Source organism: Chiloscyllium plagiosum, unplaced genomic scaffold (genome assembly GCF_037043375.1).
Source record: "Chiloscyllium plagiosum isolate Xiang-an unplaced genomic scaffold, Cpla_swu_hap1 HiC_scaffold_29, whole genome shotgun sequence".
NCBI lineage: Eukaryota > Metazoa > Chordata > Chondrichthyes > Orectolobiformes > Hemiscylliidae > Chiloscyllium > Chiloscyllium plagiosum.
Genome location: NW_028270167.1, coordinates 33,680,970 through 33,701,447, shown reverse-complemented (window position 1 = coordinate 33,701,447; position 20,478 = coordinate 33,680,970). Strand labels below are relative to the sequence as shown.

General features: G+C 38.7%; 1 protein-coding gene across 3 annotated transcripts in view; it reads left to right on the top strand.

Moving 5' to 3' along the window:
- ccdc15 (coiled-coil domain containing 15) overlaps nt 1–20,478 on the top strand; it is a 35,364-nt gene that overhangs the window by 9,790 nt on the left and 5,096 nt on the right. Inside the window, exons 3-10 of one of the 3 annotated variants that reach the window (XM_087976474.1) lie at nt 1,247–1,444; nt 3,574–3,690; nt 5,217–5,306; nt 7,689–7,844; nt 11,601–11,720; nt 15,440–15,543; nt 17,557–17,727; nt 19,553–19,701. In XM_087976474.1, the coding sequence (XP_087832600.1) occupies nt 1,247–1,444; nt 3,574–3,690; nt 5,217–5,306; nt 7,689–7,844; nt 11,601–11,720; nt 15,440–15,543; nt 17,557–17,727; nt 19,553–19,701 (1,105 nt within the window). Of the gene's footprint in view, nt 1–1,246; nt 1,445–3,573; nt 3,691–5,216; nt 5,373–7,688; nt 7,845–11,600; nt 11,721–15,439; nt 15,544–17,556; nt 17,728–19,552; nt 19,702–20,478 lie in introns of all 3 variants that reach the window. The other 2 variants (XM_043676861.2, XM_043676862.2) reach the window with 2 other exon arrangements.

Genomic DNA, 20,478 nt, shown 5'->3' with positions numbered 1-20,478 from the left:
TACATATTCTTTTTCTTAATATCTCTATATAATTAAAAATACAAATATATTCCTTTTCGTGCTTTTTACCATCTAGTGAATTGAACACATCTGCCTAAATTTGACACAATCTCAAAAGTCAGTTTTTTTATTCTTTTTCAATTTCTGAATTTCTATTATTAATCATTGGAGATACATTTTGAATGTAGCCATTATTTTGCACAACTTTTCCAAAAGATCTTATAATAGTCTCTCTTGATACAAAGTGGATTAATGTGGCTCACATTTTTTAAAAGACAGCTCCTGGGCACTGTTGACAACTTTGCTAAATTCCTCTAAAAGTGGAAGGACAAATTTTGAACAAAAACAGAAATTGTTGGAAATTCTCAGCAGATCTGGCAGCATCTGTCGAGAGAAAATAGTTAATGTTTGATTTCTCTTTACAGATGCTACATGACCTGCTGAGATCTTCCAGCAATTTCCTTTCTGCTTTTGATTTCCAGCATCAATAGTTCTTTTGGTTCTTTACTTCGGATAAAATATGTTATGCACCAGACTGCTAATTCACCGTTACATAAACCAAAAGTTGCTGGGAATACTCAAATCCAGCACCAACTGTGGAGAAAGAAGCACAGAGATGCTGTTTCCTGTTGGTAGTCTTTTGTCAGAATTTACTGACCTGATATCTTAACTCACTTTCTTTCTCCACAAGTGCTGCCTGAACTACAGAGGATTTGCAGTATTTTTCAGTCTTATTTCAGATCTCTGTTCTCTGCAGTTTTTCCTTTTGGTAGTCTAGGTTCTTTTTAACAGCTGATTGCAATTGTTGAGTTTTTCATGTTGACAAATTACTGGAACAATGAGGAGGGAAGAAATGGGTCTATTTCATAAATTCAGTATCTGAGCATAATTTGTCATGCTACTTCTGCTTTAAGTATTGTAACGCAACACTATTTTAACAAGCTGGGGAAAACACATAAACCATTTTATATCTCATCACATTGAGATATTCAGGTCAAATAATGCATTTTTTGCAATGTTCCATTAATTAGTGTATGTGGTATATATTAACATAGCCTCAGTGCTCCATGTTTTGCATTCAAACTATTATTCTGTTCTCTAAAGGTAGGGGGTTGTTGCTTTGATTAAAAGAGAAAGAATGTAGCAAATGTAAGGTTGTAAGTTGTTCCACTGTGGACTTTGGAGGCATAAAATATATAGTTGTATGTATTACATATATCTCTTAAACTATCTTTTTTTTATATAGATTGAAAGGGATGATCGTGTGATAAAGCAATCTTCTGCTTCAGTTGAAGATCTCACTCCAAATAAAAACACATGCATATTTCGTGGTAATAATTCAGAATTTGCCATTTTTAGTCCAAGCTCTAGATGGGTGTGTGTTCGGAATCTGGGCATTGATAAGCAAGAAGGCAGTGATGTTTTCAGTGATCAAGCTCAGAAGGTGAGCATATCCTAGAGATAATTGAACTGCAGCTCATTTTTCTCAAAGGTATTTTGTCTTTTGAGCAGAGCAAAATAAGACTTTTTTTCATGATAGAAGGGCCAATTGCAGAAATGAAACCTTACCACATCATATTGCACTCTCATTGAAACTAGAATTACAAATATTCATCTTTCCACTACCCATCACTAAAAGTCTGTTATTTTTATGAGTGTAAAATGCAAAAACATTGGGTTCCAAGTCTTGCACAATATTTGCCTTTTGTGTTCAATCATGCTAGCTGGGAACTAGCCAATGCAAATGCTCCATAGATTTTTCATATTACTCAAAATTCATATTGATTAATCTATCTATGCAATAATATCAGAGTATGACTAATTTATGGAAGATCTGGTCTGTTAGACCAAGTCTGGAGGTTGTTTTATTCCTATATTAAAGATTTATTGAGAAGTGACAACGTAAAATAGTAATGATCTTATAATACATGTCTACAATGATATAATATTAAACAAGCCATTGAGATATAACCTGATAAAGTTTAACATTGACAAAGTTCCCTGGCAGTTTCCTTTGAAAGGTTTTGTGGTAAGATTTGATTTACCCAGTCCAGTTTCAAAAATATTCTAAAGTATAAGTGAAAACCTGACTTGTATATTCCTTAATCGCCTCTGCTTACAGGACCCTGAGCATCTTCCCCCCCCCCCCCCCCCCCTGCCAACAAGCCACTTTTGGACTTGAATATTAATCATTCATTCTGTTTCTTTACAAAAAAAAGAGGCGGGGGTCAGTTTAGCTCAGTTGCCTAAATGACTGGTTTGTGATACAGAGTGTGATGCCAACAGTATCAGTTCAGTTCCTGCACCAGCTGAGGTTACTCTCTACCTCTCTCTCTGTCACTGAGGTGTGGTGATCCCCTCACAATCAGCAGCCCTATGGTCTGGTAAGAGTATGGTGACTTTACCTGTACCTGTTTCCAAAATATGGCAGGAGTAGGTAACTAACAGTTTCTCATTGCCACAATTCCAAATTGATACGGTAGCCAAGACCGGTTGTTTCATTAGTTGGGCAGTTCGAGGATTCATTTATTGTAACAAGTTTAAGTAATCTAAATGATGGTTGATAACATTAATTTGAAAGCTTATAATCTGCTTTTCTTAAGGGAATGTCACAACTACTGTAGTTAAGTAATTGTATTTTCAAGTTATTTATGTTTGAAGGTAATCTTTTTGATCTCTTCAAGGCATGTTTGTACTATAATTTGTTCCATTTCACTCTTTGAATTGCTATGAATTTCAAACAGTTTATTTTAAGCAATAGTCTACATCACAAAATGTCATGATTTTCAACACAATCAAACTGTTATATTTAACTCAGAAAATACAGGAATATTTGACCTACATTGTAATAAATACCAGTTACAGCCTTGTATTACTATACAGAAATAAAAATCTCTTCATTATTTTGGTGTGCAGTATTTTAGATTGCTTATTTCCCCCTCCCTCCCCTTTCTCTGTCTCTCTCGCTGCTCCCTTTCTCTCTCTGTCACCTTTCTCTTCCACCCTCTCTCGCTTCCTCTTTCTCACTCTTTCTCTGTCCCTTTTCTTTCTCTTCTCCCCCCCCCCCCCAACCCCTTTCTCTTTCTCCCTCTGTTTCTGTTTCTGTCGAGCCTGAAGATTTTTTCATATTTTAATCCTCTTCAAAAGTGCTTAGTTCCAGTCACCAAGTAAGAAAATGTACAGTTTACTCTCTCGCTCCCAGGTATTTGCCAGACTATCCATGATGATGAATTGTGCAAGAGGGACTATTTAGATTTTTATCTCAATTTTTGACTGTATGCTTTTCAGTAGAGCCCTTAATGGATTTGCAGAGATTGAAAGTGCAAAACTATAATAAACTCAATTGTCTAGTTGCATTTTCTTATCAATCTGAGATTTTTTTGTTTCTAATTTAAGTTAAAGATAGTTTTTATAAACTGCAGGCATTTAGTGCATTACTAAAGTACTATTTCTAGTTAAGGTAGGGTATCATATAAAACTGAAGTATTGCTTCTGAGTTATCTTTATTTGTGTATATTTCAATACAAAAGCTATCCATTTTAAACTAATACTAATGAGTCTGATTTGTTTTAGCTTAGTAAAGTGACAAAACAGGCTCGGCGTAGGCTTGCATCATGTCAAACTGTATCAGAAGAGGACTTGTGCTCAACACTTCCAGGAGGAATTTGGAGGGTGTCACCAATAAGAGATGTGAGTTATGTTGAAAGACATAATGTAAAAGAATGTGTATGAATAAATCTACTGTCTTGGAATGTGTAGAAATGTTTGCTTTTGAAATAATTTGGAAACCTGATACTGAAGGAAACCACAGTATCTCCCAATTTGGAGTTTTTAATGCATCTCTTTAGAAACAAAATAGACAAAGACTTAGAGTCATAGAGATGTACAGCATGTCCTTGCTGACCAGATATCCTAAATTAATCTAGTCCCATTTGCCAGCACTTGACCTATACTTGATTTGTTTTTTTTCTCCAATCTCAAACTGCTAATTTTGTGACAAATTGCAAATTTATTTATTATGAACCATGTTCATAAGGTACCATTCTTTTCTAATCTTATTTCACTTAACACTGCCAAAGCAGAGAAATAGACTTCCAGTTATATCATGTTTAGTTGAAAACAACTGGACCTTACAATTGAAGGAATGCATTCTTATATTAATATTTCAATCTCAAGCATCCATTTTTTTGTCTAGAGAAACTAAATATGTAGACACCAACTGATTGCATAAGACGTGCATTTACTTCCTCTTGTAAGTTTTACTATGATGTAGACTTCTGAAAGTTTTTTTTTATTTACCCCAAAAGTGTGTTCATGAGAATTAGGGAAGCGGTTTGAATAGAATTAATGCCTTATTACTGTGTTGGAGTGTTTATAATCAATATTTGCTCAGACATTCGTTCACCCCTATTATTATTTTGTGAAATTGAATGTCAGGTGTTTACATTTTAAATTACAGCTTTAATTGTACATTAAAGCTATGTTTGTATTTCTGTAATGTCTGAATATCAAATCAAATGGGTTATATTGATCTCACATAGTTTACATCATTCAAGTATGTGAAGTCTCATTACATACACTGTAATTTTGTATAAATTTTGAGGAAACCCCGGTACTTGATCAAATTTAGAATGCATTCAGGAACATTTTGTTGAATATTCTGGCCGTGGGTCACATTATAATCTGGAAAGTTGCATTAATGTCTGAAGGAGTAGGATAGATGTTAGGGGAAGGAGGTGGTGGTGCTGAAAAATTGGGAAGCAAAGTAGAGAGAGGTGGTGTGCCCTCACGCCCAGAAGCCTAATGAATGACCTTAAATGGCCAACCAGGAGCTGTTTCCTGCCAATGCTGGTGTTTTACCAGGTATGAATCTCTCTCTCTGTGGAGCCTGCCAGTGGAACCATGGTGATCTTCCTATGAGGCTTGTGCTTTCTGATCAAGCACTCTGTGGTCCATCAAAGACTGCCATCCCCTCAGAAATGGTGACCATGCAGCAATGCCTATTATCTTTGCCAGAGTTTTATCTGGCTCCAATGATCCTGGCTCCAATGATCTTTGTTTGAAAGTGGTGTACATGTCATCTGCCTATCTGTCAGTGAAAATTTAACTACTTGAAATGTTAAGTCTCTTGTTTCAATGTTAACAATCTTGTCAAAGTTTAAAACAAGAATAGAATGGCCACTAGTCAACATTCATGGCATTTTCTCCTTTCCCAGAACTTAGTATCCCGAAAAGAGAGACAACTAGATGCTACAGGAGATTTCATGTGTTCAGAAGGTCAACAAGACCTGCCTGCTGAATTGCAGGTACAGTCTCAGAAATTGATGGATCGAAAACATGTTACTTTCCAGTCAGAGCTGCAGCATCCCAAGGTTAGAGTTGCATTTCTAGATTACTGTTCTCAACTGTGGTTTGGCAAGCAACTTGGTTGTTATTTCCAGCATTTTCTATTTTTATTTCTCGTTCAGTAGTGGTTGAAGATTATAGAATCACACAGTGTGGAAACCGGACATTCAGGCCATTGAATCCACACTGACCCTCCAAACAGCATCCCAACCAAACCAACCCCTATACCCTATTCTCATTTCCCATGGCTGTTCCACCTAGCCTGGACACGATGAGCAATTTGAGCAGGGCCATCTTTGAACTGTGGGAGGAAACCGGAGCACCCAGAGGAAACCCACACAGACATGGGGAGAACATGCAAACTCACTGACAGTCACCTGAGACTTGAATCGAATCTGGGTCCCTGGTGCTGTGAGGCAGCACTGTTAATCACTGAACCATTGTGCTGGTTCATGTTGTAGTACTTGAGATTTAGCAATAATCAAATTAGAGATGTACAGCACAGAAACAGATCCTTCAGTCCAACTCACCCATGCCAAATAGATATACTAATCTAATCTAGTCCCATTTGCCAGCACTTGGCCCATATCCCTCTAAACCCTTCCTATTCGTATACCGAGCCAGATGCCTTTTACACGCTGCAATTGTACCAGCCTCCACCACTTCCTCTGGCAGCTCATTCCATATACACTCAACCCACTGTGTGAAGAAGTTGCTCCTTAGGTCCTTTTTAAATCTTTTCCCTCTCACCTTAAACCTATGCCCTCTAGGTTTGGATTCCCTTACCCTGGGAAAAAGACCTTATCCATTCACCCTAACCATGTTTCCCATGATTTTATAAATTTCTATAAGGTCACCCCTCAGCCTCCAATGCTCCAGGGAAAATAGCCTATTCAGCCTCTCCCTATAGCTCAAATCCTCCAACCCTGGCAACATCCTTGTAAATCTTTTCTGAACCATTTCAAGTTTCACAACATCCTTCCTATCAAATGCTTTCTGCACTATCCTATCTACTTCCAACTCTACTTTTAAAGAACTGTGAACCTGCACTCCAAGGTCTCTTTGTACAGCAACACATCGTAGGACCTTCCCACAAGTCCTGCTAAGAATTGCTTTTCCAAAATGCAGCATCTCACATTTATCTAAATTAAACACCATCTGCCACTCCTCAGCCCATTGACCCACCTGATCAAGATCCCTTTGTACTTTGAGGTAACCTTCTTCCCTGTCCACTACGCTTCCAATTTTGGTGTCATCTGCCAACTTACTATCTATATCTCCTATGTTCACATCCAAATCATTTTTATAAATGACAAAAAGTGCTGGACCCAGCACCAATCCTTGTGGCACTCCACTGGTCACAGGCCTCCAGTCTGAAAAGCAACACTCCACCACCACCCTCTGTCTTCTACCTTTTGAGCTAGTTCTGTATCCAAATGACTAGTTCTCCCTGTATTCCATGAGACCTACCCTTGTTAACCAGTCTCTCGTGGGGAACCTTGTCGAACGCATTGCTGAAGTCGATATAGATCACAACCATTGCATTGCCCTCCTCAATCCTCAAAAAACTCAATCAAGTTCATGAGACATGATTTCCTATGCATACAGCCATGTTGACTATCCCTAATTGGTCCTTGCTTTTCCAAAACATGTAAATCCTGTCCCTCAGGATTCCCTCCAACAACTGGCCCACAACCGGTATGAATGTAATACTTGTGGCTTCTATATTTGGAAGCATGGCAGCTTTATTTACAAAGTAATTAAACAGTTGAATAAAATGATGGTTAGTACTCATCCAATGGCAGGGGTGGTGGAAGGTTTTGTTATCTGGCTTCTTGCATTAGCATTCATCTTTTGTGGTAAACTAAAGATGTAAAAAGATCCTCAACCGCACAGACTGTATGTGGACTTTTAAAGAAAGGTAATATATTTCGTTTTTATTAGTTTCTACCTAGATTTAATTTTGTGAACTTGTGTTGCCTGATTTATCAAAGTGCAGCTGAATTGTGACCTTATCAATACTCTGCTATTCTACAAACTGCTCTGAAAGGGAAAGTGAAACATGTAGTTTTCTTGCATAATTATAAGCCATTTTAAAATTCCATTGTTCAGACAACCCAATGATATGTGGAATTAATGGCCAAAGAAAGATTCTTACCATATCTATTACACTTCTGCAGATGAAGCTGTTGACTTACTGTACTGTATCCAAATTCCTTTAAATACCTGGTTCCAAGTTTTTCTGTGGATTTTATATGGTGGTAAGAATTTTGTGAGGAGACATAAAAAGACAACGGAGTGACTTTCTAGTTTATCATTCAGGGCACCTTCTCCTTTTCCAGAACCCAGTTGCCCAAACAGAGGCGCATCTGAACATGGCAGGAGAGTTTGTGTGTTTGGAAGACCAGCATGACCTACCTGTAGAGTTGCAGGAGCAGTCTCAGAAATTGTTGGATGGGAAACATATTAGTTTCCAGCCAGAGCTGCAACATGAAAGGGTAAGGCTTAGGTTTCCAGATTATTCTACACTGTGTTATACTGAGCAGTGAAGTGGAATCACATATTTAAAATATGTGATTTTAAATTAATGTAACATGTTAATTGGTGCAAAATTCTATTGCTTTTACAACTTCCCAATCATTCCTCATATAATACAGAATCTAAATCCAATTTTTCATCTCCACTAGTTTACAAATCTTCGCTGTCTTGATAAGAAATATTGCAGCAAACCAAGCTTAATGCCTTGAATTCTGAGAGGGTATGTTAACTTTCTGTGATATCTCCCGGTGTCACTTTAAACAATGATAAAAATTCTGGATGTAAGTTTGCTTGCTGAGCTGAAAGGTTAGTTTTCAGACATTTCATCACCATACTAGGTAACATCATCAGTCAGCCTCCTGTGAAGCACTGGTGTTAGTAACCCACTTTCTATTTATGTGTTGAGGTGCAACACACAAATAGAAAGCGGGTCAGTAACACCGGTGCTTCACCTGAGGCTCACTGATGTTACCTAGTATGGTGATGAAACATCTGAAAATGAACCTTCCAACTCAGCGAGCACACTTACATCCAGAACCTCAACCTGAGCTACAAATCTTCTCAAAACTTGCTAATTATAAAAATATTAGTAATGTCATTCCCTAATGTTTCTACACTTAATATGGCCTCTAAGTGCAACATGTTTAGCTTTAGTTCTTTTATTTTTTTTCCATTATATTCCGTGGTGTTACCATCACTGAATCCCCAATATCAACATCCTTCAGGTTACAATTGACAAAAGACTCAACTGGATCACCACATAAACAGAGTGGTTACATGAGCAGGTCAGAGGCTAGGAATACTGTACCGTATGACTTGCTTCCTTTCTCCCAAAGGAGAAAGTGAGGTCTGCAGATGCTGGAGATCAGAGATGGAAATGTGTTGCTGGAAAAGGGCTAATGCCCTCCTGAAGAAGGGCTAATGCCCGAAACGTCGATTCTCCTGTTCCCTAGATGCTGCCTGACCTGCTGCGCTTTTCCAGCAACACATTTCCATCTCTTCCTTTCTCCCAAAGCCTGTCCACTGTCTACAAGGCACAAGTCAGGAGTACGATGGCACTCTTCCCCACTTGCCTGAATGGGTGATGCTACAACAGCTTAACAACATTGAGAACAAAGCCGCTCCCTTGATTGGTACCATGTCCACAAGCATCCACTCCCTCCACCACAGATGCTCAGTAGCAGCAGTGCACTGCAGAAATTCACTAAAAATCCTTAGGCAGCACTTTCCAAACCCATGACCACTTCCATCTAGATGACAAAGGCAGCAGATAAATGGGAACACTACCACTTGCAAGGTCCCCTCAAAGCCACTCACTGTCCTAACTTGGAAATATATCATCATTTCTTCACTGTCACTGAGTCAAAGTCCTGGAATTCCTTCCGTAAGGGCATTGAGAGTCAATCTACAGCAGGTGGACTACTGTGGTTCAAAAGGGCAGCTCGCCACACCTGAAGGGTATTTGGGTACAGCCAATAAATGCTGGCCAACAAGCAACCCCACATTCCACAATTGGGTGGCACGGTGGCTCAGTAGTTAGCACTGTAGCCTCACAGCACCAGGGACCCGGGTTCAATTCCAGCCTCAGGCGACTATCTGTGTGGATTTTGCACATTCTTCCTGTGTCTGTGTGGGTTTCCTCTGGATGGTGGTTTCCTCCCACAGTCCAAAGATGTGCAGGTTAGGTGAATTTGCCATTCTAAATTGCCCATAGTGTTCAGGGATGTGTCGGTTAGGTGCGTTAGTCAGGGGTCAATGTAGAGTAATAGAGTAAGGAAATGGGTTTGGGTGGGATACTCTTTCGAGGGTCAATGTGGACTTGTTGGGCCGAAGGGCCTGTTTCCACACTGTAGGGAGTCTGTGATTGTTAGTGAATACAAAAAGAAAAACACGCTTTAGGTCCACCTCTGGGATATATCTGTTGTGCCTTGCTGGTAAATCTGTGGTGGTCTTCAGAGACCGGCAGGTTACATGCACCAACTTTAATTGTTGCACAGTCAAGCGTGCTTGATCATTGGCATGTAATATACTTGCATAGTCGCTTCTTTGATGTGAATGATCTGTTGCTTCAGACTGTATTCTGCTATTGGGACTTTGCTGCATGGGCATATTTATTAAAATCAGTCTGGTTTAAATATTGCAACAAAATTTAATACAGTCATCCTGTACTATTTCAGTGGTGTTTTAACTTCCCAAGCAATTATATATTCCTTTTGAGTTATGAATTATTTAAATGTTAGCCAGTACTTCCATCATTATTTTTTAGGCTAATTTCCCAATTTCAGACACTAAGTTGGCTTTGTTTAAAATTAAGACCACAGTTTTGTACTTGGCTGCATTACTCTTCTCATGATATTCGTCATACCGTGATCCCCAGAGAATCATACTCCTAATTAATCTCTCATTACACAATGAGATCTAAACTAGTCTATCCCCTAGCTGATTCTTCAATACGATATTCTAGAAAACTGCTTCCAAAGCATTCAGTCAGTTTATCTTCCAAGCCAATTTAGTTCAACCAGTTTCCATGAAGATTAAAGGTTCCCAAACTTATTGCTATGCTCTTGTTATATGCTCCTTTGATTTCCTGATTGTAGACTCTGCCCAGTTATATTACTGTACATGGTCGTGTAAACTACCAGTGTTGCTGTTCCATTTGTTATTTAGCAGCTGTATGCTTAATAATTCTGTGTTCTGATTTTCTGAACCAAGGTCCTTTCTTTCCCTACTATTTTCATCCCTTTGATACCAGGACTACCTCACCTCTGTTTCCATTTTGCCAGCTTTTCTAAGTAATATAGACTGTGTGTGTGTGTGTGTGACCAAAATGAATGACTCTCACCAAGCCTTTTTTTAATGCATGGTGAATGGAAAATTCAGTTTTAATTTTAGCTTCCATATGTAACCGACTTCAGTAAAAACCGATATTGCAAAATATCTCTCTCTTTCCTGTTGTCTCTATATTGTACAGAATTCTGAACCAAGGATAATGGTTTTCCATTTCAGTGTATATCTTAATTCTTTGCAAATCTTCCACATCTAATCTGAAGCAAGCATATTTAACAAATATATTAGCGTATTTAAAACATGATTTGTACTTAATTACTTCATAGTTTCATGGAATTGTTTTAAAATTTACCCTGTGACAATTTGATTGAAGCCTAGATGTTTTGGCCTGTTGTTGTAACTTAGTCATATATTTTATAATTATTTTTAAAAGGTGAAGTTGCCATTGTTTCAGAGGACCATAGCGTTGCTCTCTCTGTGTGTGTGTGTGTGTGTGTGTGTGTGTGTGTGTGTGTGTGTGTGTGTGTGTGAGAGAGAGAGCGAGAGAGAGAGAGACACGATTGGAGGTGGTTTAAACTGAGAATCACCATACCTCAGGCAAGGGAAGAGGTTGAGAAGGAGGGAACCTTCTAACCTCAGCCAAAAATGAGAGTTGAACGTGTGCTGTTGGCGTGACATCTTCACAAACTAGCCATCCAGCAGATGATTTGAATTAAGTAATGTACATAATGGCAAAATGGATATTTAAGTCTTAAAAAAGTGAATAAAGAGAAAAAAGTCTTTTGACATTAAAGGTGCATCTCCCAGAAAAGGGTTTAAAATTCATTTAAATAAAATGTGTGACTTTCTAGCCCCTTAAGCCTTGTTATTGATTGTACTCTTCCCTGTAGACTCTTAGCTGATTTTGTGTATGTTAATTATTATTTCAGCCCTGTAGTCGACTTTATTGTGAGCCCTACCCTTCAAGTTCCTGTGTAGGGTTTAGTACTGACTATAAGGCAGCACTGATCTTGAGACCTGGTGTGGACCAGGAAGAGAAAAAGAAGCAGGTAAGACCTCCGAACTGACCTTTTTCATATAGAATGGACAGCTTACCTTTAAATTTGGGAGGTTGCATGAAAGGAAAGCAAAAAATCTTTCAATATTCTATGGTTTCTGATTACTTCATCCATGTTGAACTAATTGTGGAAGCTGTGTAATGTGTATAGAACCTCAACTAATAGACCCAGTAAAACTGCTGAATAATCTGGTATGTGAGTAATTGAATTGTTATTGCAATTATCTGAGGTAATCTCTAAAAATTTGTTTTTCTTGTCTTATATATTGTGTATGTGCTGCAATAGAATTAGACACAGTCCGCATGAATTTACAAAAGGGAAATCATGTTTGACAACTTATTAAAATTCTCTGAGGATGTAATCAGTATAGTTGATTGGAGGAGCCAGTGGCTGTAGTTTGTCTGGACTTTCAAAAGGCTTTAAACAAAGTTTCACATAAGAGATTAATGTGTAAAATTAAAGTGCATGGGATTGGGAGGTAGTGTATTGAAACTGACAGAAAAGTGGCTAGCAGATAGGAATAAATGGGTCTTTTTTGAATGGCAGGCAGGACCCCAGCTATTCGCAATACATGTTAATAATTTAGATGAGGGGAACTAAAGGTCACATTTCAAAATTTCCAGATAACATACATCTGGGAGAAAAGGTAAATTGTGAAGAGGAGGCAGAGATGTTGCGGTGTGATTTAGATAGGCTGAGTGAGTGGCCAGATACGTAGCAGATGCAGTATACAGTGGAAAAATGTGAGGTTAGCAAAAATAGGAAGATAGATTACCATTTGAATAGTTGTCAATGTGCATCAGTTGCTGAAAGCAGTAAAGATGCCTTTTGTGGCAAGAGAATCTGAGTACAGGAACAGTTTTACTACAGTGTTAGAGGGCATTGGTGAGGCCACAGCTGGCATATTGTGTGCAGTTCCTCTCTGAGGAAGGGTACTCTTGGTATAGAGGGAGTGCAGCGATTGATTCCAGGGATGGCAGGACTGATTGATGAGGACAGATTGAGTTACTTAGGATTGTGTTCACTGGAATTTAGGAGAATGAGGAATGGGGATCTCAAAAATCTATAAACTTCTAACAGGATGTTCCTAATGGGGCAGTCCAGAACCAGTAGTCTTTGATCGTTGTTTAAGGCTAAGGGGCAACCTTTTAGGACTGAACTGAAGAGAAATTTCTTCACCCAGTGAGTGATGAATCTGTAAAATTCGCTACCACAGTAGTGACTGAGGCCAAAGCATTGTGTTTTCAAGAAAGGTAGATATCGTTCTTGTGGCTAAAGGGATCAAGGAATATAGGGGAAGGAAAGGATTGGGGGTATGGAGCTCGATGATTGATTTATCCATAATCATATTGAATGGTGTAACAGGCATGAGGAATGTCTCCTAGCTTCTGCTATCTTCCATGTCTATCTGTTTTTTTAAAAACTTACAAGTGCTGAATTGGTGACTAAGAAATTAAATAGTAAGTACCTAAGCAAAAAACAGTCAATTTGCATTCCGTTACTTACCCTGAGATTATGTATCTCAGGCTGGAGTTAGGTGTGCACCAGAGGATGACTTTCTTTTTCTTTCTTAGGTTATGAACATTCTTGGCAACTTTTGTATTTATTGCCCATCACTTGAGTAGGTATTGCTAAGCTGCCTTCTTGAACTGTAGCTTCAGAAATGCAGGTACACTCCCCATAGTGTTTAGGAGAGAGTTCCAGCATTTTGACAGTATTGCAATTCAGAATGTTGTGTGGCTTGGATCAGAAAACAAAATGGCAATGTTTGTATGCATTTGCTGCCATTGTCCTTTGATATGGTATAATTTGTGGGTTTGGATGGCACTTTCAAAGGAGTTTCTGCAGTGCATCGTGTAGGTGTGGCACACTGCTGCCATCTTGTGTCCATGGTGGAGGAAGTTCTGATTAGGTGGACAGTTTTGTCCTGGAGGTGTTGTTGAACTTGCACTGATCAAAGTGAGAAATATGCCTTCACGCTCCTCACTCATGCATTGTGAGAGACTGGATTTGTGGGAAAGTGGAGGCAAATTACTCATCTCTTTATTCCCAAACTCCAGACTTGTAGCTACGGTAGTTTCAGGTTTTGAGTTAACTCTAACTGTTGTAACTCTCATGATTTTTAATCCAGTTAAAAGCAACATGATCTGGAAAATATCCAGGTTTGGGCTTACAAGTGGCAAGTAACATTCACGTCACACAAAAGCCAGGCTATGACCATCACCAATAAGAGACAATCTAACCACCGTCTTTTGACATTCAATGGTATTACAGTCACTGAATCCCCTACTATCAATATTCTGGGGGTTACCATTGACCAGAAACTCAATTGGACTCCCCACAATAACACAGTGGCTACACGAGCAGTCAGAGGCCAGGAGTACTGTGGTAAGTAACTCACCTCCTAACTCCCCAAAGCCTGTTCATCACCTACATGGCACAAATCAGGAATACACAGGAGTGCAAATGGAATACTCCGCATTTGGCTGGATGGGTGCAGCTCCAACACTCGAGCTTGACACCATCCAGGACAAAGCAGCCTGATTGGCACTACATCGTGGGCGGCATGGTGGCACAGTGGTTAGCACTGCTGCCTCACAGCGCCAGAGACCCGGGTTCAATACCCGCTTCAGGCGACTGACTGTGTGGAGTTTGCACGTTCTCCCCGTGTCTGCGTGGGTTTCCTCCGGGTGCTCCGGTTTCCTCCCACAGTCCAAAGCTGTGCAGGTCAGGTGAATTGGCCATGCCAAATTGCCCGTAGTGTTAGGTAAGGGGTGAATGTAGGGGTATGGGTGGGTTGCGCTTCGGTGGGGCAGTGTGGACTTGTTGGGCCGAAGGGCCTGTTTCCACACTGTAAGTAATCTAATCTAATCCACAAGCGTCCACACTCTCCACTGCTGATGCTCAGTAGCAGCAGTGTGTACCATCTACAAAATACACTACAGAACTTCACCCATGATCCTCAGACAGCACCGTCAAAACCCAAGACCACTTCCATCTGGACAGGGGAAGCAGATACATGTGAACACCATGACTTGTAAGTTCCCTTCCAAGCCACTCACCATTGTGACTTGGAAATATACCACCATTCCTTCATTGTCGCTGGATCAAAATCCTGGAATTTCCTCCCTCATGGCATTGTGGATCAACCCACAGCAGGTAGACTGCAGCAGTTCAAGAATGCAGTTCACCACCACCTTCTCAAGGGCAACTAGGGACAGACAATAAATGTTGGCCAGCTAGCGACACCCACTTTCCACAAAAATGAATAAAAAACAATTTATGGTCAAAGCTAATCCCTTGAATGTTGATGTGAGGACTTGGTTCAGCAGAAACTGGCTTAGCTATCATAATTCATTGTAATTAAGTGGATTTTTTTTTCCTTTAGCAAGTAAACCAAACCCCATTAAAAGATACCAGGTTGCAGGCTGACTAGAGGTTTAATTTATCCTGTATTAACAGCCAAACATCAATTCCTGTGTTTAGATAAAAATATATACCGACTTGATTTTTTTGATGCTTTCATTTCGTGAAGAAGGCCCAAGAATCTGTTTAATGTGGAGGGGTACTGCACGTTTAAAAGACAATTACTTACTTTGTGTCTGGTTATCTTTCAGAAGCAAGCATCATGCACTCTGCAGCTAACTAGAGTAATTGAAAGTATTGAAATAATGCTGATATATTTCTGGATTGATCTTTCTTTTTCCCAGCGTGGTAACCAGTATTTGATGTACCGTCGCCTCTTCATGGATATTGAACGAGAGCAGGTGAAAGAACATCAGCGTCAGCGAGAGCATGAGAAGAGGATTGCTAAGTGAGTTCGTTTAGTTTAACAGGAGTAGGCCATTCAGCAGTAAAGGTAGTGCTGAAACTTGTATCCTACACACTGCCTGCATTTAGAAAAATCCAGTGCTGGTCTTGTTGCAATTGTTGGTAGGATTGTCCAGAGAATTTGGCACCTAAAAATACTTAACACCAAATGCCCAAAAATGACCAACTCCTTTAATATTTGAACTCCAGTAGAAGACTCTTTATATAAGTCTGAACAAAGTAAATCAGCTTCGTACAACCATCCAAGTGTGCATCGACTCTATTGAAAACAAGTCCAATTAATTCCACTCCCTACAATTTGTTTCTTCAAGTGTTTATCCAGTTCTCTACTGAGGGCTATTATTAAATCTGCATCTACTACCCTGTCAGGCTTTTGAATTCCAAATCCCAGCTATTTGTTGCATTTAAAAAAATTCTCATCTCCCCTGTAGCTGTAGAGTCAGAGTCATACAGCCCTTCCCTCCAACTCAATCATGCCAACCAGGTCTCCCAAACTAAACTAGCCCCATTTGCCAACATTTAGCCCATGTCCCTCTAAACCTTTCCTGTTCATGTACCTGTCCAAATGTCTTTTAAATGTTATAACTGTTCCTGCATCTACCACTTCCTCTGGCAATTCTTTCCACATATGAATGACTCAGTGTGTGAAAAAGTTGCCTGACAGGTCCCTTTTTAAACCTTTCCCCTCACATCTTAAAACTATGCACTCTAATTCTGAACTCCCTTACTCTCGAGAAAAGACTTTCTGTCCCTCATGTTTCCCTAGCACTTTTTCTATTGTGATAGTTCTTGTATTTATTTCCTCTCCTCCTTTTGCCATTTGATTATTTAATATTTTTAAATGCTGTTAGTGCCTTCTACTGTAAAGGCTGATGTAAAATATTTATTTCTTGGTTCAGCATTATTACTTCCCCAGTCTCTGACCAGCAGCAAGACAATGGTGTTTCGGGCTGACCTTATCTTTTCTGTGCTGGTGATAAGACTTCCTGTTCAGGTTGAGGGATGCAACCATCAGGGAGGTAGCTAAGAATGTTAATAGAAAGGCGCAGAAAGGCCAAGCCAGTGCCCCCTTGCTGTCAGTTTTATGGCATGTTTCCCTTTTGCAAATCACCTAGAATCCATAACCTCTGATTTCATTGATTATTCAATCATTTGGAAACTAATTCTGAACATAGCCCATTTCTGTAGTATTCCATTAAACACTTGTTCGTTCTTTACACCATGTAGTCTTTTTTTTAAATCATGGGGTCTTTCACCTGCTTAGTTAACAATAGGGAATGTACTGAAGAAAACTGATTGGAAATATATGGAATTACTCATAAGAAAACTACCCACGTTGTTCAGAGAACAGCAATTCATTTTGGATAACAAGGCAAAGACCTATTGGATGCTGCGTGTGTAATACTACCAGACTGCACATAAATGTGTAGAGCTTCATTATTCTTGAATTCAAACTGGCTGCAAACAAATTATAACAGGTTTCCTGCCTTTCGAATTGTTTCCTGAACTTGCACGTTATCTTCTTTTGTTCCTTGTACCAATGTCAATGCCTGGGTAACACTATCTTTGTGACAAGCAGCTCCCAAACCATTGCTTGGAGCGACCTAGCACTGCAGCACTGTTTCTGCACATGCATGCTAATGTGTCATATGGTGATGGTGCAGCCAATACACAGCCAGACAGTTCAGTTTTACCAAAATGCTTAATGATTGTAAGCGCTTGTACTAGCTTTCCTTCTAAGGAGAATAATCCCTTTTGAAGCAAATTGCAAACATTTCTGGAAATCATAATATATCAAAAGACTTGCATTTGTAAATTTTTTTGTGTTGATGATGTCTAATCAAGCTGTTTACTCAGCAATTACATTTGGAAAAACAAAACAAAAACAATGGATACTAAGCTGAAGTGCTTAGCTTGTAAATAACATGTTACTCACACCAATCTTCAGTCTTTATTTCAAGTCCATATTTGTGTTTCTTTAAAAATCTTTGTTCAGAATTAAGGAAGAGAAGGAGAAGCTAAGGGAAGCAGAAGAGAAAAGAATGCTTAAGCTGACTCAGCAGAGTGAGCTAATGGGTGAAAGTGAAAAGATTGCTCAGTTGAAGGAAGAAGAGAAACAAAAGAAAACTGAACAAGTCAAAGCCCAACGCAACAGGGAGAGCACCAGGTATACTGAGAATTTTAGGAGAATGATTTTTTATATAGTGACTGCAAGAGGAAGTAAATCCTGTGACCAAACTTTTCTTTGCTTCTCAGCTTTTTATTAGTGGAAGATGTATGTACAGTGTTTGAAACATATATTTTTAGTATCTTGCAGAGAATTCTTGCTGGAGAGTAGATTTTGGAGACTTGAACTGAAGGATTAATCAGTGTGTCCTGAAGTCTGCTACTGATTTCTCTTTAGACTTCAGTAATGGTAATCTGTTAGCTTTCCCTTATAAGTGAGGAAGTACTTCAGAAGTACTTGGGTGCAGTTTGGTAGTACATGTCAATTCGGATGCCATGAGCAGAGAACTGTTGAGTTAAGATTGGTCAAAAAGAAACAATCAGTTTAAACAATACTCCTAATTATAATTTCCAGTGAATGTTTCAGATAACATAAATGTAAAGTTTGACAAAAGAAAAATGTGTGACTAATCTCAGAGATGTGGCAGTAGAGTAAACACTGTGTTGGAGCAAATTATTGCAGGTGCTGGAATCTGAACTAAAAACAAATATTGCTGGAGATCACCGCAAGTCAGGCAGCATCTGTGAAGAGAAAGCAAGCTAACATTTTAGTGGGAAATTAAAAGAAATGGTGTATCTTAGTAATTTCAAACTTCACATTTCGCTTGGTAGAAAAGCAAGATCAAAATTATTAAGGAAGTAAATTAAGGTAATTGTATTATTTACGGAGGAATAAAATGTTGGTTATTAAAAACAGCAAGAGTGAACATCGTTAAAATTTGTTTGATTATGTGGAGCTGTATTAGGTAATGCAGAAACAAGTGGATTGTCTCAGAAGGGGGAAGAAAAAAAACTATAAAGAGATTTGGGATTCAAAGGCACATAGTTTACCAACTTAATTCGGAAGTAGAGATTTTTCAAATCCTTCAACAAAACATGTTAGTTTTTTTAATGAAAGTGTGTTTTTAATTGCAGTATAGTTGATCTTTTGGATCTGGCAATGAATATTGTAAAACTTATTGATTTAAGGAATCCATTATTAAGAAGAAAATAATCATTTGACCTTCTTCTAATACTGTGTTAAATAGATTCTTGAAAGTTGGGACAAATGGGCTTTGCCCGCAAAGTAGGAACTGTTTCACTAATTGATTTTGCATATAAGCTGGTGAGAAATAACCTCACATTTTTAGTCATTTATCAGTAACTTACAGCTGTGGCAAAAATGTTCCGCTATGTACACTTTAATTATATTGTGAGTTTTACATTATTACTTTCAATTTACTGTAGTTTTTAAGAATGTGAAATGCGTACAGTGCATATTGCAGTTGGATGGAGGGAAGGCCTGTATGTTTTAGGTTTAACTTTGATTGCTGTGCTGGAGAGAGGTTTTAATAAGTTGGTTAAAATTCTCTTTGAAAAATGAACCCAGCATTTTCTCTTCAGTGCTTTTCAATTTGTACAGCTAAAATAAAAATGAAAATATCAAACCTGTTAACAGTTGAAAATCAAGACTTGGGACTGACTCATCAGAACATTTGTCAAGCATTCACTAAGTGTAGATTATTTGGAATGCTGATGGACCTGGAATATAGTATTTTTTGTTATATATGAACAATAAGAGGCTGAGTAATCATCTAATAAACTTTAGTTTTAATAACGAAGGAACGAGAGATGATGGTGGATGAGTACAATTGAAGATATAGATGAATGTTAGGCAAATTGGAGTTGAGTATCTTCAAAATCACTAATAACAGGTTACCATTTCTTTTGACTGAATCAGCTGCCTTCTACTCAAGTTCTATTCAGTTGTATTTAACTTATTGCAGATATATAGAAGCCTTAAGAGTACAGATGATGGAGAAGATTAAATTGCAGAACACAGATCTACCTCCACTCTGTTGCTGTGGAACCGATTTCTGGGACTCCCATCCAGACAAGTGTGCAAACAACTGCGTCTTCTATAAAAACCCGAAAGGTACAAAAACTGGATTATGTTGCCTATTAGAATAAAATTTGTTTCCCTTAAATACTTCCTCTAAGAACTGTGGATACTTGCAAGTGATCTTTGATTTTATCTATCTAATGGCTGTGGGACAGAGAAATGCTGAACTCTGTATAACAATGTGTAAAAATATTGGAATTTCTGGATGAAATTTATCATGAAACATCTCTGATGAGTTGCTCATGGCTCTTCCATTTTAAGAATTGAAAGATTAGGTTGGGGTCTGCCTTTTCAAGGTTTCAGATACCTAAATTGCATCTTTATAAAGAGTATACCACATAGCCTCGTCCCTAGGAGGACAAATGGGGAAGTGGAGTTCTGGCTGCAACCAGATTAGCATGATATTTTTGAAAGAGACAGCAGAGTCTTAATTGATAAATGGCCTACCGTATCCTGAAGATCAGTTCTCTTTCACAAAATACTTTGTATGTCCAAAAGCCTAGTTTTTCACCAGGCTTCATGAGATACTATTATTGTGATGACCGACATTGCACCCTAAATTAAGAATATAACTTTGGAAATTGCTCAAAGTATAGCATCATGTAATGTTACAAAATATCTATCACGAGTGCTAGAAAAGACTGCTGTTATGAGAGACAGTGGCCGTCAAGGTGATTTCTGTCCTTTGAGGACATCGGAAAGATGTTGTGAAACTTGAAAGGGTTCAGAAAAGATTTACAAGGACATTGCCAGGATTGGAGAATTTAAGCTATAGGGAGAGGTTGAATAGGCTAGGGCTGAGGGGTGACC